The following is a 12,475-nucleotide window of genomic DNA, read 5'->3' as shown; positions in this document are numbered from 1 at the left end:
CCTGTTTGTTTGTCATTCTGTTTAGTTTGACAATAAGTGGATCAGACATTTCTAATCATGTGAGCATGGCTTTCTGGGAGTAAAGAGCTCTCGTTTCGTCTCAAGATGCTCAGCTCTCTCTCTACGTTTTAAGTCTAAATGATGAAAAAGCCAACATGGTATCTCTCATTTATGGATATTTGAAGCAAAACACACAGACCTTTTAGAATAAAAAAAAATGTGCCCTATCTTAACCTCTCACTGAACATTTACACCACTTCTCATCATACTGGTTATACACAAACAGACTCGCGCTCCGTGTCTCTGTGTTCACCTTTTGATTTTTGCCATGTTACATTTATTTGGCTGTCAAAGCAACTGCTTTCATTTTTGATCTTTGCAATAACCCTGACCTTGCAGTCAAGAGTTTCGAATAGTGACAGATAAATATTTAATCAGGTGTCATAGAAGGAGAAAAACGTTAACATCAACTTTCACTTTCATCATTCACCTACATATCCTCCCTTCCTCCTTAAATTATGATTCCAGCGAGGCTGGTAACTCCTTTGACCCACCTTTGGACATCACACCTGCAGGTGAATTTGGCTGAAATGAGTTTTCTCTGCAGGGGTTAGCTGGCCCCGTTTAGTCATTGAGGACCTGCACCTCCAAACGAGGACAATTTAGGATAGTTTGGCACCTGGTAGAAAGAATGAAGACCTTGGGAATTAGATTAAGTTGACCTGGATAAGTAGCTGTTGATAGATTTATGGACAGTTGGTAAATAAAACGAATGGCTTTTTATCCACAACACTTTAATTTCTGTCTTGGATGAACATGGAAGTAGGTTGTTTGACATCGTGTTTGAGGTGGGTAGTGAAGTGTCCGGTTTCGTCACAGTCACCATCGTTTGATTTCTGGACTTAATGGGGCTGTTTGTCCCTGCAGCTACACTTGCCTCCATAGATGTTGTATCTTCTGCATGATCTCACAATGACTGATTCATGCTTAATTTAATAAGTTCCCAAGAGTCAGTTACCTTTTTATGGTATACCTGCAGGAAATTAGTAAAATATCATTCTCATGATTTCATTCTGAATAAATTGACTTCATCAGTCACGAGTGTGTCATCATTACGACTTCCTAACACAGCTCAGTACTTGTTGGGTTTACATTCACTGTGCTCAACCAGTTTCTCAACATAGGGTTTGAGACCCTAGGTGGGGTGCTGGCAAATGGCAATGTGGTAGAATTGAATGCCCCTCAAAAGACGTAGACATCGAAAGACTCCATTTGGATATTGCCATGATCAAGTGGCAATTACAAAATTATGAATTATTTTGTGTTAGCCATACTCTTACTTCGTCATTTAACAAAAAATTTGTTGGTAAAACAAAAAAACAAAAACTTAACGATTCTGGCCGACAAAGACTGACAAAAGCAAGTTGAAGAAAAAGATGAGTTCAGAGTGTTCAGGCTGACTGAGTGAACAGTTTAAGCTAGGCTAATTGTCTTTTGAGTAAAAAAAAAAAAATCAAATGTGTTTAATTGTCCATGGTAAAAGAGATGTTTTTATCTGAATTGGGCTGGTAGACTTTTCTGAAAAGAATAATCAGCTCGGCAATGTTCAATTTAAAATAGCTTTTTTTTTCAAGCATGGGTCCATTTGTCAACTTTTTGAAGAAGACTGAATATCTCTCTTCCCTTCGATTCCCTAACGATTCTTCCGTTCCTTTCGGCAGAACATTACTATCCCATCCATCATATAGGGGAGATGAAATAAAAACGGAAAGGTTTGTGGCTGTTTATGGTTGATATTAGTATAATATAAAGGACTCTTGATCCAGCACCTGAAGCTTGGTTTACAGCCAGGTTAGGGTTTGGGGGGGGGGGGGGGAGTTTTTTATTAAAATGACAAGAAGCTTTGGGGTTTGGAGACAGGAAAAAAAATCTAAATTAGACTGAGCCGAGCAAATTTCATGCTAATAGCTTCAGTGACATTTTATGTTGTTATTGCTTGTGAAAATAGGAAATTACGAACATGCTAGTCAAGTTTCCGTCTGAATGCACCTTCTCATGCTTAATGTGAAAAGGTTAATAGACAATATGTAAATTACCCCCGAGGTGAGGAAAAACCCTCATTGATATTCTTCATGGCTCTTGATGAAACAGAAATCCATCTGCATCTGATGATTTTATTCACCATTATATTACTTCGTTATTGCAGGAATATCCCTCTGATAAGATGGACCATTGCTGTGGCCACAAATGATGTGCGCCCTGATTTTGAATGTTCTCAACAACTGTCAATTAGAAATGTAATTTTATACCACACTTTCTCAAGATACAGATATATTTGAGGCTTAGTGCTGGAGAAGAGGAAGTAAACATTTTCAGAGAAATGAAATTACCTCTTGTGTAGAACGGCCCTCTTCTCTTTTATAGTGTCACTACACTCTGCCTGAAAAAGGTTTAGAGTATGCTTGACCTCTGAGTGGGGGCATCTCAAGTTCAGCAAATTTGAGCCAAGAATAACAAACTCCCACAAGCTCCATATCAGACAATGGCTTCGTCCCCCCCCCCCCCCACCACCCCTTACTTTAAACTTTATGTGTCATGAAAGTCTCAATCAGGTAAAGTTTCAAGGTTACAAAGAGTATCAGGATGGGTGCTCAGTGAATCAAGGATATGCAGTTGAAATTATTCACATAGAACCTACTTTTGGGATGTTAAAGCTCCTCTGAGGAGTTTTTAGATGGTCATGAAACAGACTGAAATTAATACTGATTCCTCCTTACATTTTATAAAAGCAAGCAAGACTAAAACCTAAAAAACTGTTTATTTCTTTAAATCTAATTTCAATGTCTGGAACCACTTCTGTGGGGGTATAGGTTTCAGACGGAGTGATAAACTATACACCTGAACCAGTCTTTTATTAGTGAACTTTATTATCATGAAATTTATTATCATGAAAAAAAGATTTTTGATGAGTGATACATTTGATTGGTAAGGCAGCTAGATAAGATTTATTTTAAACAAACAAAAAACCCCACATGTACATGACAAGATTACGAAGAGATTATGAAGATAGTACTTTTGTCCACCGGGGGGCACTGAAGTAGAGCCAATCCAAAACTTCCTCTAAGGAGCTCTAATTGCGAATTAAGGTAACTTTTTAAAGGAAAATACATTATTTTTAAAGCCGGCTTTGAAAAGGCCTGTTAGTCTGATAAGTAGGCAAGTTTCCACCGAATTTGGCCATGAAGTCGTAGCAATAGCTAGCCAAACCAGAGAGCAACTTTCTGGGCCTGATTCACAAAAGGATCTTGCAGCTCATGGGACATGCATACATAAACTAAAATAAGGTTTGAGCACTTGCCATTTTGCCCGTTTTCAAGACAGTGACCTTTGTTTAATTAATAATTTCCTGACCGAACGGATATATTTGTTTAAATAACAATATCAGGTCGAGAGATATGTGATCCAGGCCAGTGTGATGCCCTCTTCTCCCGATCCTCTCTCTGCTGCAGCTGAGAGCACACTTCCATGAGCCCACATGATGCAAACACGCACCAGCACATGCAGAGTCACTCCGTCAGTGTCAGTACTTCACACGGGCAGTAAGGGTATGTATTTACATGGCTATAGCAGGAAAAAGACGCTAGGCCACTATGCACACTAACTGTGGGCCCCGTCAACGGGTGTCTTCTTTTTCTTTCTGCGTATATATGGACGGATAGTATAACTGAAAACCTCAGCAGTACACACACATCCCTCACCACTGATGATATATTGCTTGTCAAGCCAGATTGGATGTTAAGTGTGATAGATTCACCAAGCACCCCCCCCGGGAGGGTCCAACAAGTGTAAACACAGCCAGTCATTTGGATCACCTGTATAGTCACATTCATTTTATTATTTTTCATTTTCTATAAGCCAAAGACTGTTTATAATGACTTTTAATCATTCTGAATGGCAGAGAAGAACACATGTAGGTGAGCTGTTGTGGAAGTGAATTCAAAGTGCTGTGAGGCTTTAAAGTAACCCACTTTGTTGATCTGAAGGAGAGAAAGTGCTCGTGGCAACAGATCAGCTGTACAGAACATGCGTGACTGAAAGCTTTGATTTAGTACACACACATTCAAAGTGACATTTTCATCCACACTTGACTGTGTTTAGTGTTTGCCGGCATTAATAAGGCAGTGAATTAGCCCACCTTTTCCTCCAGGTCCCGTTAGAGCTTTGTATGATGATGTTTCCAGGTATTGATGCAGGGAGAACATTGGAACTCATTGTTCTAATTGATGGTATAGTGTCATTCACTATTGAGTCTACATTTTCACAATGCATAGGCCGCTATGTCAGGAAATGAACATGCCAACAATGCAGTTGACTGGGTTTAACATGTCAAGGGCCTTGTTGTGAGTGACCTTAAATAAATAAATAATCTCTTTGAGACAATGAACCTCTTCTGAAGAGAGACCTTGTATGATAAAAATGTAAAGGTCAATAATTGAAAAAAAGGCAATGTGAAAACAAAACATAAGTGGATACATAGAAAAACATGTTTTTTACAATCAAACCGTCTGTTGCCTTTTTATTTGTGTACCAACAAACTTTAAAGAGGCTGTACGAGAGTTGGATTTTTTTACAAAAGGGTAACATTCTTGTTTGGAAAAGGACTTAAACGATCTCAGACCCCACCTCTAATTGTTATTCACCCTCCATCTCCTCCCCGCTCCATGTTGCCTAATAGTCGAGTTGCTGACTCGTTTTCTTTCCTGTCAAGGTCAATGGTTATCACCTGAGTAAGGTAATTTATAGCAGCAGATGGGCCCTTGTGCCTCCATTTCTCAGGTGATGAATGCTGTGAACCTTCTTCAACCAGAAAGGGTGAAACAATAAAGCATGCTACGTTCAGCAGAGGAATATTTTATAGGTTCATTATCCGTGTGCACACTTTCACAGGCTGTTACGTCAGCGATGTCCTTCACTTCACAGCAGAACTGTGAAAATCATTAATAACAGATTTTTTTTTTTAAAAGGTGGTATAATTTGTATATTTGTTTAAATGATGCATCCCATGTCAACAAAAGCAGAAAGTGAAGTGTGTCAACTCTATTTGTTAGACATCAACAACCTCCCCGCATGAAATATTTATCGGATCCATTACGGGCAAAAGCTGTTCTCTATCATCCTCAGCATGCATTTAGAAGAAGCTGTGTGGCATAGTTCAACATGAACTTTGTATAAATGTAAGGGAATACGACTGAATTTGTGGAGTAACAAAATGTAAAAGAAGGGGTTTCAAGATTAGCTGTGTGATATTATATACATTTTCTCAAGTGATGTCACTTGAATCTTCACCAATTTGGGCAAAAGACTACAAGTTTAAAAAAACATAAAAACTGATTGGGGTCTGTGGAGTTAGAGCGCTGGAGGCTATAGTAGCTTGAGGCAATAGTTATCCATTTTAAGCGCGGCTACAAATTATCAATGACACTACTTCTATTATCAAGTTGCATTGTAGGTAATGTTGGCGTCAGGTTCAAGTGCAATGAACAGTGTCTTTATGTAATGTTTGATCTCCAGGGGCTTAGGCGTGCAAACATAAAATTCAACATAAAAGCCGGTTTGTATGAATAAAAGAGCAGCCCACTTAAAATAAAGGACCCATAAAATCTAACTACACTTGTTACTTCCAAACAAGTTTATCATTAAAAGAAATATACATTCATGGATTTTCTGAGGTTGTGTCTTTTTTTCAATCTGTAATCTTTATCAGCATCACATGATCAGTGTTTCACATGTGTTTTATGAGTTGCTCATGAGTGAGAAAATTTCTCTTGAATGCCAAAAACAAATAAAGTGTTACACTATCAAACTCTTCCAAACCTCCTGAGGGAAGATAAATGTGTATATTATGTATCCTGTTGAAATAAGTGTCACCTTTGTGTTTCTTACACATACTGACACTGACACTGACACAGAAAATCCTGCCCAGGTCGTGCTTCCAATGCCTACGCATGTGCACAAATCTTTCATGCATGAAGAGCCCGTATGAACATTCATGTATGGAAAGCCGAAGGGTGTGCGCTTCTGTGTGTGCTTGCATGTGTGTATTCATCGAGAGCCCCTTTTCTGCGTGTGTGAAGTCACTTTCATGACTTCTTGAACTGTGACAGGCTGTTGACCACACAGCCTGTGTCCTCCTCCTCCGCTCGCAGGAAAGCTGCAGCGACAGAAAGGGCAGGAAGACGATGGGGGGATCAGCACTGAGAGGAGAAGCTCAGCCACAACACATCTCATCTCGTCATTAGAGAGAGAGAGACACACAAGAGGAACACATGGAAGAGCATATACATTTATCTAAATGGATGTGTTCTGTCTTTGTCACGTCTTAAGCGCCTCAGGAGGTTAGTGGAACTAAAGATTCCTCTAATTTCTGGTTGCATTATATGGAATCTTAACAATATTTTTTTGTCAGAACATCTGCAGAATAATTACTTTTGATTTGGAGACATTTTTGACAGAAATCATGATTCAAAACTCTCACTCAAAGAATTCTGCTAAATAAATACGATAAAGCCTTTATTGCACAACACCTCTGAATCTGTACATAACAACATCTTAGAACAATAAACCTTTATTTTCACACAATTCTGACACACCATAAGCATTGTTGTTTTTATAGCTCTGCAGGGCAGCCTATAACGTCTGTGGCTATGATCATAAGATGGTAACCTTTGTCACACATGAGCGTCACATACTGGAAATACAGATTTAATGGAGCGGCAAACAGAGCCACACACAGCAAGACAAGGTGCTGTTTGTTCTGCTAAATTGAACATTTGATCAGCTTTTAGTTCTGTTAAGTAAATATCAGTCACAGCTTCTTTGTTTTACACTGATATGAATCATTTTCTTTTTTTAGTGTAAATAAAAGAGATAACCATACAGGGGAGCAGCAAGCGGTCCAAGCGCCATAATAAAAATATATCCCACTGTCATCATCTCTCAGGATACACACACATGTTGCCGATCTCTAAAAACAGAACTTCCATGTTTAAAACAATGCAAAGTGGATCACTCGGCACGGCCAGGTTTGTATATTTTTGACTTCACTCTCAGATGTTCGTGATCTCTGTTGCTTAATTATTAATGTGTGTTCAGCGTGGCATGGGAATAATGTGCAATGCACTGGTTTAATTCACTGTACCAGAGAAAAAGGAATTCATACAGAATAGTGTCAGTGTCAAGCCATCACTGAATTAATTATATAGCAGGCCAATTTGTTCACCAAGAGGAGCATTTTGTGTCAAGTTTAAGTGATTTTTGGGGTGCATAAAGTTGTTTTTAACCAAATGTGACTCCTGATCTTGACATTTGAATGGACTTTTAAAGTTGCATTAAAGGTCTACTCCTGGGATTGAAGGACTAGAGATGTTTTATAAATATATTTTGATACAGAATTTAAGGCAATGAGTCCCAGAAATAATATTGTTTGTATTCTCCATATACTTTCATTCATTTGTAGCTGTTTATGTGAAGAAAAAAAAAACCTGCTTAAATACATTTTAACTGGAGACTTGAGGGATCTTAGTTCACGACCTGCATCCGAAGCATCTGAAGCGCACGAGTTTATGGAAAGCCTTCTTGAAGTCCTCGTTGGCCATAGTGTAAATGATCGGGTTGATGAGGGAGTTCAAGTAGCCCAACCAGGTGAAAAAGTCAAATAAGTCAGGGTTAAAGCACGTGTCACATGTGGCCACCACCAGCGTGTAAATAAAAAACGGCAGCCAGCAAACGATGTAAGCGCCGAGAATTATCCCCAAAGTCTTAGTCGCTTTCCTCTCTCTGGCTGCTGAAATTCGCTTTTTCTCCAAAAGCGCATCAGACACCGTCACCTTCACCTGGTTCTCGCTGGTTGAGGAGCCGGTGTCACTGGACGGAGGGTCGTGTCTCCCGCACTGCAGTGAGGTTGTGGAGGTTACGGATCCAGGGGAGTTGTTGACCAGGTGCGCAGAGGTAAGTCTCTTCCCCACTTTTTTCGGGGACTGCTTCAGGATCCGCTTCCGCGCCTCAACGTAAATCCGTCCGTAGAGGACAATCAGCAGCAGGGTGGGGATGTAGAAAGCCCCAAATGTGGAGTAGATGGTGTAGAAGATGTGATCCGTGTTGACGCTGCAGCTGGTTAGCTCCTCCGCCTTCACCTGCCTCCAGAAGAGCGGCGGAAGGGAGATGGAGATAGCGATGACCCAGGCTGTGGCCACCATACCCGCCGCGCGCCCAGGCGTGCGCTTTTTGGAGTACTCCACCGCGTCCGTGATGGCCCAGTACCTATCCAAAGCGATGACGCACAGGTGGAGGATGGAGGCCGTGCAGCACGTTATGTCCGAGGAAAGCCAGATGTCGCACACGATCTGCCCCAGAGTCCAGGTGTGGATGACGGTGTACAGGACGCAGATCGGCATCACCAGGATAGACACCAGCAGGTCCGTGATGGCCAGAGATGCGATCAGGAAGTTCGCAGGAGTTTGCAGCTTCTTCGACTGGGAGATTGTCGCGATGACAAAAGCGTTGGATAAAGTTGTGGCCAGTGTGATGACAGAGAGAATCCCCGCCAGGCTTATTTGATAGGCGAGACTCTCTGTGATCTCATCCACCGTGGATGCAGCTGTAATAAAACTGTCATTGGTGGTGTTCAGCCGCTGGGTTGGCTCCATAACTTTTACTCACTAACTCATATTTAATGTCATTTTCTGTGATGTTTGAATTTATAATTTCCCTTGATGGACATCACATCATGCACGCCGTTCTGGTGAGATAAATGGGACAATCAGTCTGAAATAAAAGCAAACTGATTTCCCCCATTCCGCCTTTCCTGTTTTACGATCTTCAGAAGACAATTCGTAAAGAAAAAAAAAATCATGCATCCTGCTTCAAACTTTTCCGTGTTGTAGTCATCTCAAAAAGTCTTTCTAATTGGTTTTTAAAATCCAAAAGGTTTGTGCGTAAAAGCCTCAGCAGTGCGTCCTGATGGGAGGATGTCACAGATAATCCGCATGTAGGGCACAGGTTCTCCGGAGCTGTGTGTGTGTGTGTGTGTGTGTGTGTTTGTGTGTCTTCTCAGGCCCCCAGCTGTGGATGAATGTTGAGCCAACCCAAAGTCTCAGTTTTTATACAGACTCTGACATCAAACAAGCACCACTGATCACAGCCTTGTTTCCTTCTTTCTCTCTCCATGGAGAGAGCAGGCTATCTGCTGGGTCATAGTGCCCAGTGTTTCTCATTGGTCACATACTGAACACCCAGCAAGATTTAGACTTTAAAAAAATCTGCAATAATCAGCAATATGCCCGAATGAATTTGTAACAATGCAGTTTAAGAATTAAGGTGGTCTTATCCATTAAAAAACTTTGACAAAACCAACTTCTGGTTACCAAGTTATTGAAAAGTTATATAACTGTAATGGAAGTTAATAAGTTATCAATAAAGTAATAAAGAAAATGGAATTTTAACACTAAATCAGTGTTTAAACTGCCAACATTGAACTTGAGGTCCCCTTTATTAGCCACACTTCAAAAAAGGAATTCAGAAATTCAAAGTAAAGATAAGCATTTTATATTTGTTTTATAACACACTATGATGGCAGCTTTGTTTGTATGTTTTATTGTATTTTCTTAATTTGTATTACATCTACTATTAAGACATATTACTGTGAACATTTATTACCTCATCTATATACCCATTTAGGTCTGAAAGGAGAAGCAACATTGAAACCTGTTGGTAAAGACACAATAGTGTGTTATGTTGACTATTGAATGCTGATTTAGGGACACGTTAAATAAGGTTTTGGATCTTTATTCAAGCTCTCACAGCTGCTGCAGTTGTAATGATCAGTTTTATATAAATAAATGTTGGTTAAACACACAGCAGATTGGACTGGACCTTAGATAACACATTGACATTGTTAAGAGTCCTCAAGGATAAGGTTCTCTAGAATTCAGGATTCAGCATATCTAGCATGCCGCTACGATGTGATCTGGTCATGTGGGTTAGTTGAAGAGATGTGGGAAAACCTTGTGTTTAGATATTTTGCCACACAATGTAAGGTTCTTGTGACATATGACTGGTCACGGTATCTGGTCTCTCTGCAGGCAGATTGTGCAATTTATCTTCATTTTCTACACATGAATCATGCTCGTTTCATCTTCAATGAGCTGTGATGTAAGCCTTTAGGTGATGAATATTCCTCTTCTGCAGCATCTAGAATAATGAAGAATTATTACAACACCTGAGTGTCTTACATAATTCTGAACATTTTTTATTTGATCAGCAGCAGTTCTGAAAGTCTGCTTGTGAAACCAGTAGGTGAATAAAAAGTTGGAGGTTTAAAGTTGACCAAATCATATATTTAGTGAGGTTATTAAATAATGCAAACAGACAGGGAGTCCCAGCCCATGCACATATTCACATACATTCTGAGTTTTGGGCCTGCTGTTACATTTTCTCTTCTCATCTCAGGCAGCCACAACAATCCTATTTCTACTTTTGTTCTTTCGCTCTGCAGAAACTTTTAATTGAAATGGACTTGTCTCTTTTGATTAAACTCAGTATGCTAAAGAATTAGACTTGGTTGTCAGCCCTCGTGGAGCTCAGCTTTCTGTGTTAGCAGCTTATATTCAGGGCTTTACACATTCAACAAGTTTCAATATTTAAGAAAACATTCGCTTTCAAACCCACTTTTTAACTCGACACAGGCGACACGTCTGTTGAATTTCATCTTCTGTACGGTGTTAAGTTATATTATCACTAACAAAGTTAAACTCATTTACTAGATGAGCTGTCATTGAGAGACAATAGAGGCTTAGGTAACATTCATTTTAGATTGTTAAGAAGGCATCTTGTTGAATTGTATTCAAACCAGCTAATAAATCGAGTAGAAAAACGCAGATTTTAAATACTCATTTGTCTGAAAGTCTAAAAAATATCTTGTAACTGTAAGTGTTATTTCTGTGTGATTTTTAAATATTTCTGCACTTCTTTTAAAAGCATTCTATCCTAAAAAGTGATACATACTTCTTTGTGATACAAAATAGGTACACAGATTCTTGCCAGTGGGACTTAAAGCCCATAAGGAAAAACAACTACTGCTAAATGAGGGACAGATCCCAATTCTTCTTTTCTTACTCTCCTCTATATAATCATTAATAGATTCATTTTGACCGAAATTACTCATTTTATGTCATGTGATGTCTTGTGTCACTTTTATGGTGGACTTATGATGGAAATTAGTGACTCACTAAATCTGGTGCAACCAACTTTTCATTTTTCTTTGTATAATTTATCAATGTCGTTGCACACAGTCCCCTGAAAAGTGTAACAAACTAAATTCAATTAAATTACATTTGAAAGGTTTTTAGGAGAGCAGTTTATCAAACTTCCAAAAGAAAAAGATGTGGAGAACCATCAGTTGTTTGCAGACTTTGCAGACTTTATGACCCGAGTGACCAGTCATGCTTTGCGAGTCATGTGGATGTTTTTGAACAATAGATGCTTTTTGAAACTGGGTGAACTCAGCCACATGTGTAGTACACTGAAGGAGAAGATGCAGATTTTTACTGATGATGATGCACTTTTTGATAATAGTCAAGATGGAGTTGAATTATAAACTATCTGCAATGTAAGTATTTTGTTATTAAGAAAATGCTTCTATAACTGAGTTATTTAAGTTCATGTAGAAATGTCTCGTCTCAAAGTGATCAATCGTTTTTCCCTGTTTTATTTTGAAAAAACTACCTTTTCCTCTTGTGTTTTGAAGCTTCACTTATAGGATATGAGCATTTGTAACAAACGCATCACAACAGTCTGATTATATTACATAATTAAGATATAATTTTATGGGGACAAGCAATGCTAGCTTACAGTTTCCCCTCAGGGCCAATTTAGTGGTAAAATTATCACGATTCCTTTTGGATTCAGAAGTAACATGTTGCAAACTCAGGTAACGAAGAAAGAAATAGAAACTGAGTTATTTCTAAAATGCATGCTTTCTTTTTTGTTAATCACACTATTAGCCTTATTGCAGTATTGAACAATGTTATTGCACATGGCATATATTATCATGCAGGCCCACTTCAACCATCACATACTGTGTTTGAAATGGAAATATTTTTTCATTGAAGTCAGACTATATTAAAAAGCATAGATACACATGTCCTTGGTGGTTATTGTCTGTGCTGTCTCCCACTTGAATTCCCCTGCAGCTAGTGACAAACAGCAGTAATTCCTGTGTATCCGAGCTCAGCAGAGAGCGCCGTCAGGCGGACCTCAGTGAAGCGGACCATCCTGTGAGTCCATGATTGCACCCCTTGACTGACCATGACTGCCTGCACTGCTAATGCAAGAGCACAGGGCACAACAGAGCCACCATTACCGCCCACATTCACACCAAAACACATGCTTTTTACTGTTTTCACACCCTCCTGTATAC

At 39.4% G+C, this 12,475-nt stretch overlaps 1 protein-coding gene across 1 annotated transcript; it reads right to left on the bottom strand.

Annotated features, from left to right (window-relative positions):
* Nucleotides 1-6,536: 6,536 nt before the first annotated feature.
* htr1b (5-hydroxytryptamine (serotonin) receptor 1B) lies at nt 6,537-12,270 on the bottom strand. Its single transcript, XM_020640722.3, has one exon. It carries the CDS (start codon nt 8,703-8,705, stop codon nt 7,584-7,586), a length of 1,122 nt encoding a protein of 373 aa, XP_020496378.1. The 5' UTR covers nt 8,706-12,270; the 3' UTR covers nt 6,537-7,583.
* Nucleotides 12,271-12,475: the final 205 nt, after the last annotated feature.

Source organism: Labrus bergylta, chromosome 18 (assembly GCF_963930695.1).
Source record: "Labrus bergylta chromosome 18, fLabBer1.1, whole genome shotgun sequence".
NCBI lineage: Eukaryota > Metazoa > Chordata > Actinopteri > Labriformes > Labridae > Labrus > Labrus bergylta.
The sequence above is the reverse complement of the archived record's forward strand: the minus strand, read 5'-3'. Positions and strand labels throughout refer to the sequence as shown.

What these genes read in the sequence shown, in the direction of transcription:
- htr1b (XM_020640722.3), bottom strand. Translation starts at nt 8,705, where the DNA reads ATGGAGCCAACCCAGCGGCTGAACACCACCAATGACAGTTTTATTACA.